Source organism: Sceloporus undulatus, chromosome 4 (genome assembly GCF_019175285.1).
Source record: "Sceloporus undulatus isolate JIND9_A2432 ecotype Alabama chromosome 4, SceUnd_v1.1, whole genome shotgun sequence".
In the NCBI taxonomy this organism is placed as follows: Eukaryota; Metazoa; Chordata; class Lepidosauria; order Squamata; family Phrynosomatidae; genus Sceloporus; species Sceloporus undulatus.
Window position 1 is genome coordinate 144,273,498 of NC_056525.1, and position 15,255 is coordinate 144,288,752.

Sequence of the window (15,255 nt, forward strand, 5' to 3'; positions counted from 1 at the left end):
GACAGAACCTAAAGTTAAGTTTGGCATTTCTCTAGCACTGCAGCTAATGTAGCAATATAATGTGGATCGTGGTGCATTTGCTTTAGCAGTGTTTCAGCATGAGTTAGGAACTTGCCCATGGTAAATACTAATTTCATCTGAACAAGAAGTTTTCAGATTAATTTTTTTATACTTTTTAATAACTGATCAAACTTTTTTAGGAGATGGGGATCTCTTCTTGGCAAGCTGTGCTCAGGACTGTCTGATAAGGATCTGGAAGATGTGTGTTGCTTCATCACTTATGGAAGCCCAAGATGAGGACATTATTAGGCTGAAGGAGAACATTTTCACTGCAAAAGATAATATTGGTGAGTCTGTACTTTATGAATTGTTGCTGTTGGTTTTTCCAAAGTTTTACCAAATTATGTTCAGTACACTCAAAAGGAACTTTAAAATCCAAGTTTTCATATATTTCCTGTGTTTGAGAAGAATTTACTAACTTCACTGCATCCATAACTAAGCTAAAACAAGCCAGGCTTTCTTAGAGCTTTATTTTAACTTACCTTTCGAACAACTGTCCCATGCCTGACTGCATGAAACCATCTATCTTATTGCCTAAACAGTGGCTTAATCTTTTCTACAATGTAATCTATTCATTAAGAGAGTAAATAAAAATACAGCTGTTGTCCCCAACTGTGGGCTTGCCGTGTGTGGATTTGAGTATCAGTGGATGGCCCCACCCCATTGTCCCGCATAAAAAACCATCGGACTTGAGGTCCTATGGGTTTTGGTATCCATGGGGGTGCAGAACAGCCCCCCCCGCAGATACAAAGGGTATGATACTCTCCCCAGTCTTGTGAAATGTACTGGAAACTGATGTCTTTCTGAAAATATTTCCCTGTTAGTATGGTGCTCCATTTTTTTGAATATGTGAGAGATGTGCCTGCACCTAGTACTGTGGATGTACAAAAATGATCCTGAGCAAACACATCCCTTTTTCCTAAACAAACTGCTGGTGCTCAATGATGCATGAGTGGTGTACATTTTCTTTTAGAAATTTCTGCATGGCTGAGTTACTTAAACTGTCTGGGCATTTCTTAACAATTAACTGCATATTGCCCATGTTTTCCATTCAAAATCTTGGTGAGTCAAAGAGGGAGGTGTAAAGACAATTTTATTTCGGGAAGCTTTCCAGTATACGGTTTAATTTTGATAGTTAGATAAGTGTGTATTGCTTTTTTATGTATTGCTTTTATAGTTTACTGTTTTAGAGGTATTTAATGATGCTGTTATTTTATAATCTTTGCTGCTTTTGATTGTAGATTGTATGCCACAAGCAGATTTTTTACTGTATTCTTGTTTTGATGATTATGTAAAGTGCACGCAAAACTTACGGTGCTATATAAATGAACTTTAATAATAATAATAATAATAATAATAATAGGTCAAAGTTATGTTTATACTCACATCCAGTTCAGTTCAAGGACTGGCTTGTGGTGTTCTCATATAGAGCTCTCTGACAGTATGGTAACATCACTACTGGTGTTTTATCCATAGTGAATTGTAATGCTGTGTATCAAAATAGGCTTGAAGATTTTAATTCTCTTTTTGCTTTGCTTTATGGTAGGTTCAGAGACATCTTATGCTGTTACACTGGACTCTGTATTAGCAGGACATGAAAGCTGGGTCTATGCTGTTCATTGGCAGCCTTCATTTTTTAAAGGTAAGAAATTATGTAAGACACGATTAAGAGTACAACTAGATATGGCCAAGAACATGGGCCTGCCACTGAAAGTGACAACCCTATCCTGACTTTTTCCTCCTCCCCCCCCCCCCCCCGCCCCCTGGGTCAGATTATAGTGCATATTTGTGATGTGACATTTATCACTTTGTACATTTTCCTACACCCTTGGCAGCCAATTATGTAGAATGGGGTCTGGTATATAGAAAACAATGATGCCATTTGACAGTATCAATTACTGTATATTTTGGAATGAGTAATAGCGAACTTGGCACAGGATGCTTCCCTTCTGTTCTTTTTCTGGCCTTTTATACTTTATGCTTCACTTAGCTGCATTTCTTCTATATGCTGCAGTGGTTCAGTTAGGAACTTGGGAAAGTTGCTGTTTTAGGCTACAGTTACCATAATCTCCTAGCTGGTATAGCCACTTGTCAGAGCGGCTGGGAAATGCTGGGTGCTCTACTCTGAAAAGTGACTTTTCCAGGTCATGGTTCACTTTTGTTCCATTAGATTCTTCCAGTATATGTAGTTGAGTGCTTCTAGAGAAACAACACTAATCTTAGGATTGATGCAGAAGTAATATTGTCAATTGCTGTACCCAGGTTAGGTCTACTATTGTTTGGTGTCACCGCTGATGGAAGGATTTTTAGTGAGTTAGGCCCATCTGTTGGAATTTGCATTTCAGAAGGGAGAGGGTACTGATTTTCAGCAGTGACACACAGAGTGCCAATTGGCAGTGTTGTGTCAACAACAAGTCTCAGAAAGCTATAATCTCATGGTCTTTTGAACAGAAATATCTGTCAATAGTTTCAGTGGCTGCACCCAGAATCCCCCTAACATGCAAGACTTTTAATTATTTCATTGTGAATTTAGATTTGTCATCTTCATCTTCTCTCTCTTTCCAAAAGATTGCTATGATTCTTGCCAGTACAACCCACTTCGTGATAATCTCACCCTGTAGTTAATCAGTCAGTGGGTCACGATTTCCTGTCTGAAGATCAGTTAATCATGCAATGGGCCATTCCAAATGATGACTGTCCTTGGCACTATTTTTCTTCCTTTATGATTGGGGCTGAATTAGTGCAGTTGGAAAGATATTATCAAGAGAACATCTATCTGTAAACATCACCTTTAAAGACAGGATAAGACAAATGCTACAGTATCCAGTATTCAGTTCATAATATTTTTTGTCCACATAGCCTATTTGATATGCTGTAAATTGCAACTAGCTATTTATGCTCTCTTTGTCTGTACAATTTGTTCTACATTGCACTTTGTGGATTTATCTTATAAGTCATTTGCTTTTCTTTGCAAACTCAATATTTGATTAAAAATGAATGATAACACCTTATACGTGAGTGATTTTTTTCTTTGTACTGTAGATGGCAGGATGGAACAGCCAGTGAGGTTACTGTCTGCTTCAATGGATAAAACGGTGATCTTGTGGGCTCCAGATGATGAATCTGGGGTGTGGTTGGAACAGGTAGACATGCTTTTTCAATTTCTCCCATTTCTATTTCTGCTCACCACAATTCAAGACATTTAAAGAAGAGAATTTGAAATCTTAGTCCAAATCCAAAATAATTCAGGAAGAAAATAATTTAACCACCACAGACTGCTTCTTTAGGATAAATAGAAACATTCTGTACTATTTTGAATGACAAACAGCTGATCCTTAAAAGCAGTAAAGTTGTATTCACACCTTACTCTGTACATATGTTCAGATGTTTGTCAGAATCTTTCTCTGGCTAATGCACACTGATATACTATATTCCATGCATTCCTATAATCTTTTAAAAAAGCCACTTAGGTTAGTGGCTATTGCTGCACCATGCTGTGGACTGGAAGTAACACTGGTTTGCTAACAAGCATCACTTGCAAGTTAGGATTGAGCCTTCTGAGTCTTCTAGAGACAGTTACTTCCACTGATCTCTTTCTGGCATTTGTTGTGGTTTTCAGTTACATGTGAACATGTAGGTTGTGACTTGGTTAGAAACCAGAGTGATTGTAACTGTGGTTCAAAATGGGCTTGCCAACTATGATTACAAGGGAGACTGGCTTGGGTTATCCACGGCTTGTGTCACTGCACATATAACAAAAAAAGAAAGGGGGCTAAAACTGAATAGAGAATGGGGAAGATTTGGTTCTAATTTGGCTGGGTTCTAATTTGCAAACCAGGTTTTGGAGGCAGGCAGTGTTCCATCTGCACTGGGCCTTTGTGATGAGGAATTCCATTAAGTTGATTAGGTATTGTTTGGAGAAATACTCCCTGTTCTATTTGTATTACTAGCTGCCTGTTAGTTGGGCAAGTAATCCCATATTATCCCATGGAATAATTTTAAGTATTAATATACATTGGTAAATATACTGAAACTGGTTTCCTCCCACACCTTGAAAAAGCATATGTGTATTTTAATAGTTTCTGGTTCCTTTTCATGTGTTCCTAAATCTGTTAGTATGTGTCCTCAGAAGAGACTGAATAAATTGTTTTAAGGTTTTTAAATTAAGACATCCGAATTCTTCCGGAAAGGACTTTCTTTTGTCTTCATTTTGAATGTAATCCATAAATGAGAATTGGTTGTTCTGCTTAGAGTTGAATCAGTGCAAAGGAAGGTGGGGATTGGCTCATATATTTTGTATCTAATTTTTCAAAAAGGTCCGAGTGGGAGAAGTGGGTGGAAATACACTTGGATTTTTTGACTGTCACTTCAGCCCAGATGGCTCAATGATTCTTGCTCATGCATTCCATGGCGCCCTGCATCTTTGGAAACAGAAAACAGAAAATAAGGCAAGGCAATTTATTTCTACTTCTAAACAAGATAATGCACACTAAATATCTCAGTATGGGAAGTGATGTCTTTTTGGTCATTCAGCAAAGAGAATTATAGATCTTTTCTGAACACCCCCTTTAGTTTGTATCCTAGCTAGCTGTCAACAAGATGAAAGAAATTCAAGTGACTGAGGTTTGTTTCTTGAATAGTTTGGCTAGTTACAGGTTGAGTCTCTTTATCAGGAATTCTGAAATCTGAAATACTCCAAAATCCAATTTCATGGGTGGTTGAGATAGGAACACTATTGCTTTCTGGTGGTTCAGTGTACAGAAACTTTGCTTTATGTACAAAATTATTAAAAATGTTAAGTATAAAATTACCTTCAGTCTATGTGTGTAAAGTGTGTATAAAACATACATGAATTTCATGTTTAGACTTGAATCCCATTGCCAAGCTGTCTCATTGTGCATATGCAAATATTCCAAAATCTGGAGGGGGAAAACCCCCAAAATCCCAAACACTTTTCATCCCAAGCATTTTGGATAAAGAAGACTCAACCTGTAATATGTGAAATTGCCTTTATTCTAAGTTAGAGCATGAGGCTCTCTGACCCAACATGGTTTACTGCTGTAATAACTGCATTATCAGGTATCAGAAAGATTTTTCCCAGTCTTGCTCCCTGACAACCTTTTCACTGTAGAGTTCAGGGCTGAAGCTTTTAAAATATCTGTTCTACTCCAAGTTGTAAGCCCATTCCAAGCTCTCTCTTGTGGGTAGATGGTGTAGGTAAGAGGGGAAGGGTGATAGGTAGTGCATGGTGATCATGTCGCTTCTGATGTTTCCCAGCTTTATCTAACAGATACCTTTTGACTCATCCACAACCTATAACAATAGCACTCTTCATTTAACAGAGAGAATGGACTCCAGAAATGGTGATTTCAGGACATTTTGATGACGTACAAGCTGTGAAGTGGGATCCAGAGGGGGAATTTATCATTTCTGTTGCTTCTGATCAAACAACAAGAATCTTTGCTCCATGGAAAAAAGGGAACAAAGAAGATGTGAGTTTCTTTCTTTTTTTTAAAAAAAAGCAAACTTGCTGAATTTTGCATAAAAAGACACATTATCCCAATAATATGTGAAATGTTTACAATGACTTGCCTCAAATTCCCCACACCTTTTTTTGCACAGTGTTCTGATCTGGAAATTAGCATTGTCACAATATCCTTGAAGTGTAAAACAAATTCTAGTTATTGTACTGGAAACATCTACAGTCGACCCTTGACATTCATGGGGCTTAAGGGCACAGGACCCCCCGTGAAAGTCAAAATTCGTGAATAAAGCAGCGGAGACAAGAGCAGTGTGCGCATGCTTGCCCTCATCTCTCTTCTGAAGCCTCAAACAGCTCTAGAAAGCTCTCTGAGGCAGTGGAAGGGCATGGGAGCGCACATTCGCGGCTCCCTCCTTCCCTTCCAAAGTTTCAGGGAGCTCCGGGTAGCTCTCTGAAGCCTTGGAATGGCAGGAAGGAGGGTGTATTCACTTTCCCCAAACCTCTTCCCAAGGCAAGAGAGCTGTCTTTCCCCAGGCAGCTCACTGTCCTGTTTTTCAATGCTGTTTCTGTTGAAGAGTAAAGATATTTCAAGGGAGTTTTTGAACCAGCATGATGTGATGAATGGAGTTGGGCTGAGACTAGATTAGGATATTGGTCTTTAAGTTGAATATTTTACCCCTTTCTCATGAAAGGTCCTTTCATCTACACTTGATAGTATTCCAGGTACCTACCTTGGTTTTTTTAAATAAATGAAAGAAGATCCCTGGTATTTTCAGGGAGTACTGAGATGGAGTGGAAGCAAGGATGGTGTTCAGAAAATGGGTTGAAATATGCTTGTGGAGTTGGCATTTGATTGATGGGTTAAAAGCATGCATTTTTTCTGTAATAGACTGTAAGATAGGTACATTATACAGTATATCAATATAAATGGTCACTTTATTAGGTGTCATGGCATGAAATGGCAAGGCCCCAAATCCATGGATACGACATGCAGTGTCTAGCAATGATTGGGCGATTTCAGTTTGTGTCCGGAGCAGATGAGAAAGTTCTTCGTGTTTTTACTGCACCCAGGAATTTCATCGAAAACTTCAGCAGCCTTTCTGGTATATCTCTGGAAAAATTGTATTCCAATGTAAGTATTATTTACTTTATTTACTCTAAAATAAAGTATCTACTTTAGTTTAAAGAAGAGAAATCAACCATTACGTTCGCCTCTATAAATTTAGAGCTCTATATGAGATTATATGGGATGCAGTGGCTCAGTGGTTAAGAAGCTGACTGTTGATTGCAAGATTGGCAGGTTGGCAGGTCAAGGCCCAGGTGCCACATGGTGGGGTGAGCTCCCATCACTAGTCCCAGCTTTTGCCAACCTAGCAGTTTGAAAGCATGCAAATGCAAGTAGATAAATAGGTACCACTTTGGTGGGAAGGTAAACAGCGTTCTGCGCAGTCATGCTGGCTTCATGATCACAGACTTGTCTTTGACAACGCTGGCTCTTTGGCTTAGTAACAGAGACGAGCACCATCCCCTACAGTCAGACACAACTTGACAACCTTGTCAAAGGGGAATACCTTTACCTTTACCTATATAAGATTAGCAGAATTTTGAACATATGAAAGTACCACATTGAGTCTGACTAGCAGCCACCCCCAAGGTAGGGTATTTCCTACTGTTGCTTGGGAGACGTTTAATCAGAGGTACATTGGACTATGGAGATTATTGCACTACACTTGTGTAGTGTGAAAATCTGAGCCTGGGATATCCAATCCAATGGTATCTACTACTGAGCTATACTTGCTCTTCTGTTTTTTAGAGACAGATAAATAACTCAGCAATATGGAACTTCCTTACAAACAAGGGGATCAAAGCTAATATGGTAATTCTGTATGATCACAAAGTTTAAATGTGTAGTTTAGAGACAGAATTTTGAGACTGAGGTTGGATTTTTTAGCAATCACTATCTTTTGTAACATAGGCGAAATGAGCTTTGTGTAGGTTGAAGCTCTTGATGTTCTCAGGTGTATAAGGTTGTGGCTAGAGGTTGCTGTCTTAGATGAAGCATCTGATGACTTTCAGCCTTCTTGATTTGTTATTACCATTACAAATATGCCCTCGTGTTTGTTTGCACTATCAAGAGAAAACATGTATACCAAGTTTCAGTTTTATAGCTCATGGAAGGTCATGATGAAGGCCTTAAATGAAGGTTACTCATTTTTTCAAAGCTTGTAAAAGAAATGTTTTGTTTACAAGTGGGGACAGATTTACAAATACTAATGTGTAACATTTTCCTTCTTAGCAAATGATTGATCTTCCAGAAGGGGCTACTGTACCAGCCTTGGGTTTGTCCAATAAGGCTGTCTTTCAAGGTAAGGTGCTTCCATTTTTGATTAATTATGGCTTGCTTTGTCTGGGACTAACAGACTTTAGTTGATTTTAATCATTGTTTGCTTGAAACAAGCAAACTTCAAATTACAGTCGGCCCTCCTTATCCACAGACTTTTTATCCACGGACTCAAGCATCCACGGCTTGAAAATATTAAAAAAAAAGTATACATTCCAAAAGCAAACCTTGATTTTGCCATTTTATAAGAAGGGCCCACTGTAGATACTGTGAGATGGTTTATTTCAACAAACCATACTTAAGATTAACTATAGTTTAGGGTACAATTGTAAATCTAAACACAGGATTATTTTTAAAAAATGAAGTGGAAATCTCCTAAGGCTTATCTGTGCTCATTAATAAAGTGCTTTCTTGTTGTATCGAAATAAAGCCATTATCTTTCTTCTTTATGTATACAGTGAACCCTCTGTATTGATAGGGGTTTGGCTCCCCTCCCCGCAGATGTGAAGAAATTTAGAGAATTACACTCCATATTATTCAATGGCAGCAATGTGAATGTGCATGCTTCAGTATGTGTCCGTTCATGTAGCTTCCATCGAAAATGAGGCATGGTGATTTGTGGGCAGTTAACATTGTGGATCAGAAGCCTGCTAATACAGTAGACCCACTGTATGTGTTTTATACACATAATTATAGTTGGTTTGCTGGTTGTGTTCTCATACTCACTGCTGTTCAAATAAGACCATGTTTTGGGCTCATGTTGCTCTTTCAGTGTTGTTGGTCTATAAATCTCATCAGCCTTAGCCAACATAGCCTGTGGTCAGGAAAAAATTGTTGCTAAAGTCCAACAAATTCTGGAAGGCCACACATTTCCTGTTTGTATGTACCTTCAAGTCACCTGTCGATTTATGGCAAACTCATGAATTTAATAAGGTTTTCTTAGGCAACATATATTCAGGGATGGTTTTCCCAGTCTCTTCCTCTGAAATGTAGCCTGCAGCACCTGGTCTTTTTCCTTGGTGGTCTCCCATCCAAGTACTAACCATGGATCACCCTGCTTAGCTTCTAAGAATAGACAAGATCTGGTGCCTTTCTGTAGCTCTGTAATAAATAACATTGGACTAGATGGACAAATTGTTAATAGGCTAAAAGTCAGATTCATTTTTTTTCAGAAAGAGGTTAGGTTTCTTGTTAGGCCTTTATATAATTTCTTGGTTACGGCTATTTCTGTCACACAAATTAGCCTAGCAATGCAGTCCTTGCATGTCTACTCAGTGTTAAGTCTTGTTTAGTGGTATTTATTCCCATGTCAGGGTGTCTAGCAGCCTTCTCCAACCTGGTGGCCTCCAGATGTGTTGGACTCCTCTTCCAGGAATCCTTCAGGAAATACAGCTGTCAATATATCTGGAGGCCGCCACGCTGAAAAAGGCTAATGCACAGGACTGCAGCATTTAACTGTTATATTATGTAGCCACTGCCTTGAGTCCCTATATTGGGAGAAAGGTGGGAAATAATAATAATAATAATAATAATAATAATAATAATAATAATAGCTTCTTTCTGTTGGTACACCTGTTTGTAACCCCATACTGTACCAATGACCTATTGGTCACACAGTTCATTGTAGTTATCAAACTTCAAAAGCACTTGTTCATAAGTCCTTTTAACGATTCATTTTGCGCAGTGTGATTATTTCTGTACGTAGCCTGCCTTGCTACGTAGACTTGGATCTTAACAAAGCAGATGATGACAGGCTGACTGGAGACATGCCTGAAATTGCATGCTGCATGTTCCTATTCTGAACCCATGAATTTTTCTGAAAACGTCATTTCTGAACACAACCAGTTAAAGTATCTGAGTGTCACACTTCATGACTCACACCCATAGTTGATGGCTTAGTAAAATTATTCTGTTGTGTATATTTTAAGCTTTTCTTTTCTTTTTTGTGTGTGAATGAACTGCCTTTCCTCTATTAATATATTTAGTGCAATTGTTATGAAACTGCAAGCTGCATTTGCTACAGAAATAGACCTGGAGAGCTCAGCTTGGGATCTAAGAGGGGCTGGAACAGAAGTATTGATATTCACAAAGTCCCTAGTCTTTCATTTTTATTTCAATGGGGCAATAAGAAATAAAGGTAGAGTGCTATATTCTCTGTGATTGCATGCAGAATGTCAGGAGTTTCTTTAGTAGATTTAAATCCTGAATAAGGAAGGAACAGTGTAAAAACGACAGAAGTCTAATTCTGAGAATTAAATGTTGCAGGCACTTCAAAGGGCAATAAAAATAACTGTGCCATAAGAACTCCAAGACACCACATAAGATTATTAAATAAAATTAGCAAAACATTCATGATTCCAAGTGGGATGTCTATAAATATTTGTGAAGGGGAAAACATGTCTCCTATATATATCCTCTGCACAGGCACACCTGCATACAGTAGCATCACTAGTGTTGGTGTCACTCAGTATGGTAATGCATAGTGTCACCCCCTCCCACTGACCTCCTCCATTTCACACCATACAGTAACCTTAGTAATATTTTTCTGCACTAATGTTACTAGTAAATCGTGCTGCTCCGTTTGGACAAGGCGTGTGTGTGATGTCGTCATCACATGCCCTGTGTGGATGGCACCATCCACACTTACTAGGGTTAGGGAGCGTGCAGTTGGTGCGCGCTCCCTAACCCTAGTATTGGCGCGAGTACACTTCTTTATGGCAGTCTGTACCGTCTCTTCATCTTGCTATCCTAAACTAATTAGATTATGGGCCAATTTTCATTTAGATTTTTTTTAATACCTCAGGGCTATAGTGGTTCCATTCTACTTAGTGTTTCTTAGTTATTCTATCTTTTGGTTGTTGTTTAGTTGCTGACCTTAAAAATAGCATTATCTTTTACAGCTGGAGATGCAGAGGCTCAAGAAACTGAAGATGAGAACAAACTTAGTAATGCTTCCAGTCAGTATCGTGAGAATTACTTTCAGCCATGTTGTCTGGCAGGTATGCAACACATTAACATGCTGCGTATTAACTTCAAGAATGAGGTTTAAGGAGCTAATACTTGAGAAGGCAGATAAAAGGAGGGGAGACAGGACCTGCTGTAAAAAAACAAAAAACAAAACGTTGTTGCTGTATGCTGTTAAATCAGTTCCTAGTCAAATCTGGTATGTTTTTGTTTAGTTGTTGTTGTTGTTGTTGTTGTTGTTGTAGTTGCAAGATATGTTCAGACAGGGTTTGCCATTGCCTTCTTCTGAGGTTAAGAGAGTGTGATTTGCTCAAGGTAACCCAATGGATTTTCATGGCTGAGTCGGGATTCAAACCCTGGTCTCTAGAGTCCTAGTACAACACTCAAACTAGTATATAATGCTGGCTCAAAAAAGCAATAATATTCAGTTCTAAATGAAATTATTTCTTCCAGAACCACCAACAGAAGATCATCTCTTGCAGAACACACTATGGCCTGAAACCCAAAAGTTGTAAGTTACTTGGTTTGTGGATTTAGAAACAAAGGAAAAGAATGTGTTATTTTCATGTTTTAATTTTTCTGCGATATCCCATAAATCGTGTAGTTGTTTCCTTAACAAAAATGGTGGTGTTCTGGGCTAAGCTAGGGGGCAGATGGATAAACCTCTTGTTTCAAAACTACATTTAAATGTCTCTCTTCATTTAGGTTGTTCAGGTACTACTGTATATGTGTTAAGGCATGTTGAGGTTTCTACAGTTTATCCTAACAATTGTCTTGGTACATGCAATAAATTTATTGGCTTGAACTTGAGTCTCTGGCCACAACACCATGGAGATAAAAACAATGCTTAGCATCTAATGTATGTGTGAAGGCTAGCATTCTACATCAGCTGCCTAGATTGCCTCCACACTGCAGAAGTAATCCAGTTTGACACCATTTTAACTGCCATGGCTCAGTGCCATGGAATTCTGGGAGTTGTAGTTTGTTGTGGCACTAGTGCTCTCTGACAGAGAAGGCTAAAAGTCTTCCAAAACTACAGTTCTCAGAATTCCATGGCATTGAGCCATGGCAGTTAAAGTGGTGTAAAACTGGATTATTTCTGCAGTGAAGATGCAGCCCTAGTTAAATAACTACTGGCAGAATGGACCTCCCCCTAGAAGTGATGTCCAGTGAAGTAGATGGTAGTGTTGAGGGTTATGATTGTGGCAACAGTGTCAGTTGTGACATTATTGCCATGATCTTAACTCCCGCTCCCAGCCTTCTTTACCAAGCATCAGCTGCATGGGCAAGAGGAGGTCCTTTGTGCCAGCAATAGGAGCACTGGTGAATGACATTTCTGTCAGGCTTGGGCTGCAGGAGTAATTGGACCATGAGACGTAGTGGTTTGAGTGTGGGACTATATTTTGGAGGACAGGGTTTGAATCCCCACTTGGCCATGGAACCCATTGGGTACCTTGGGCATGCCATATGCTCTCAGTCTCAAAGGAAGCCAATAGCAAATCTCTGTACAAAGCTAGATCCCGGAAGGGAGAGGCGGAATATAAATACATATATTATTATTATTATTATTATTATTATTATTATTTACTATTATTAAAGCGTGCCAAGAAAACTCTATGAAAAGTTTGCTTTAGGGTCACCATAAATCAGAAACAGCTTGACACAACAGCAACTTAGTTCCAAAACACACTGCAGAAATAATCCAGTTTGAAACTGCTTTAACTGCCCTGGCTCAGTGCTAGGGAATCTTGGGAATTGTAGTTTATTGTGGCACCAGAGCCCTCTGACAGGAAAGGCTAAATGTCTCACAAAACTACAGTTCCCAGAATTCCCTAGCATTGAGCCTGGGCAGTTAAAGTGGTCTCTAACTGGATTATTTCTGCAGTGTGTTTTGGAACCTGGTTTACCTAGTATACTTAACAAAGTAGCTGATGTAGCATACTGTCCAATGTTTTTATTTGACTTCCAGCTTAGTCCCTTCCAAGGGCTTGGGGCAGGTGACAGTATGCTAATTAGTAGGTCCTATCTGTTTGCCTCTAAAAGAGAGTGTGGGTTTCTACGCCAGGGGTGGGAATCATGCAATTCTCCAGATGTTGTTAGATTGCAACTCTTAGAATTGTTCTCCACTGACTGTGCTGACTGGGTTTATAAGAGTTGTAGTCCAGCAACATCTGGAGAGCTGCATGATTTCCACTCCATTTTAAGCTAGGCAAGAACTGGCAGTTTAATGCAGACTTGAACCAGAAATTTTCTGGCTCACAAATTACAAATAGCCATTACACAAATGTATTTGTTGAACATGAAGCGGTTTATTCCTTCTGAAAACCAAGAGAAAAATTCCAAAAATCTGTATGAGCAATACCATTATTAGGTCTTCCAGGAGCTCACAAAAATGTGCAAAAATCTGAGATCTCCAGATCTCTTCATCAGGCTTTCTCTCAGCCCCACCACAATCTCAGGCTCACTTGGTGAGGACACAAGAGAGAGTCTTCTTGGGTTACATTAGTACTGCAGAAATAATCCAGGTTGACACTACTTGAACTGTCATCGCTCAAGGCTATGGAATTCTGGGGTTTGTAGTTTTGTGAGACATTTAGCCTTCTCTATCCTAGAGTTGTAGTGCCACAGCAAACTACACTTCCCAGCATTACATATGTTCCCAGTTTGTATTAGTCCTGAATATTGTTCCTCCTAAAAATGGGGAAAGCCCAGAAGGCAACTGAATGGCAGGTAGAAATGACAGAGTATTTCAGTGGCAGTTTTTAGTTTCATGGAGGAATTGCTTACTTGGATAAAATAAGTGTTTATATATGCATAGGATTGATAGTCTCTCAGTAGGCAGCAGGAGATAGATTTTTGCAAGGTCCATGGGAAGGTTCTGCAAGGGCCACATGCTGGAATAGTTCCCAGGAAGCCTGTTTTTCTCACTGTTCCCCTCCTCTTGTTCCAGTACTTTTAAAAGCATTTCAGCTCAGGCAACACACTCTGGAAAGCATGCCAATTTTTCACAGCCTGTCATCCTTGGCAGGCTGAAGATGGCATGGATGCCATAATTTTGAGCAGCTTGGCTCTAGTGAATTGGAGCACAGGAGCCTGGAAATATTCATAAGGATGTAAAATTGTTGCATTATTTACTCCACTCCATTGCAAAAGGACATGTCCACAGTCCCGCATGACTTCTGACTAACTAAACTGAATATAGACTGTGGGCCATAGACTGGGTGCTAGAGTTTTCTTTCCTTTTTGCATTTCCAATCAAGCATCAAAAACATTAGTGTTATCAAGTTTCTGTATGGTGAACTGTATTCAGCTTGGTAAGTCACAGATTGTGCAACTGAGCCATGATGACTGTAGCATATGGTATACACCAGTGCTTCTTAAGCTAACTGATGTGATGGACCAGAAAGGATTTTATTTTCCATGTGCCAGGGATTGGTGCCATCTTTGTGGTCATTGGTTACAAGTCTTTGTTTCTTGGCAATTTCTTGTAGTCAGTGGCTCATGGACCAGTCCCAGTCTCTGGACCACTACTTTGAGGAGCACTGGAATACCCCAAAATTGGAAATCTTTGTTAATATTAGAACATAGTAATGCATAGGATTCATGTTGACAGCTTATACCAAATAGGCTCCTAAAAGTAGCTTTTAACTGGAACAGACAACTCCATCATTTAGCCCTGTATTGGTGTTCTACATTCTTAATAAGACTGCTAAATAAATAAATAAATACATTTTTTAAAAAAAAAATCCAACAATACTCTAGTGAAAAAATTCCAACAATACTCCAGATTGTACAGTGAAGGCATGATTGTTCCAGTGACTCTGAATCTTGCATTTATTAATAAAAAAATTGAGTGCCATCCACTCAAGAAATATCTTATAGAGGAGTAAACATGGGATTGACACTGAGATAATTAAAATTCCAAATAGTGACTATTGCCTAATTCTCAGATTAGAACCATCTAATGATAAGAAAGCAATTTGTTGAAGTAACTGTATTAGGTGGAGGAGCTGTATTAGTATTTAGTAGCAGCAGCTGCAGGAAAGGAAGGAAGGTAGGTGGACATCACAATGCTTTCTCAAAGCAGTAAGCTCTTTTTAGTGTTTCACAGAATTTGCCCCCGACTTGATCTTAGCAGTGGAAAATCATTGAGAGATATTTTTAGTTAGAGGGCATGGTAGAATCGTAGTCTGCAATATAATACTTTTCAGAATTGTAACTGAGGCGGTACATTGTCTAGTTCAGCTCCTCCAACTCACCCCCCTCTAGAGGTTTTTGAACTACAGTCCCCAGACCCGGATAGCATGCTCAAGGAGGATGGGGCCTATAACCCAATGAATGTGGGGGGCGATGGGTTGAGCTATATTGCATATAGTGCCCCCCTCCAAATCATACATGGCACAGTAGC

General features: G+C 39.1%; 1 protein-coding gene across 2 annotated transcripts in view; it reads left to right on the forward strand.

Annotated features, from left to right (window-relative positions):
* The window catches only part of ELP2 (elongator acetyltransferase complex subunit 2), a 55,705-nt gene that overhangs the window by 17,571 nt on the left and 22,879 nt on the right, over positions 1–15,255 (forward strand). For both annotated transcript variants that reach the window (XM_042465659.1, XM_042465660.1), the window contains 9 exons: positions 201–347; positions 1,607–1,702; positions 3,103–3,203; positions 4,377–4,508; positions 5,403–5,552; positions 6,486–6,674; positions 7,839–7,908; positions 10,784–10,882; positions 11,301–11,358. In XM_042465659.1, coding sequence (XP_042321593.1) covers positions 201–347; positions 1,607–1,702; positions 3,103–3,203; positions 4,377–4,508; positions 5,403–5,552; positions 6,486–6,674; positions 7,839–7,908; positions 10,784–10,882; positions 11,301–11,358 — 1,042 coding nt within the window. The remainder of the gene's footprint in view (positions 1–200; positions 348–1,606; positions 1,703–3,102; positions 3,204–4,376; positions 4,509–5,402; positions 5,553–6,485; positions 6,675–7,838; positions 7,909–10,783; positions 10,883–11,300; positions 11,359–15,255) is intronic.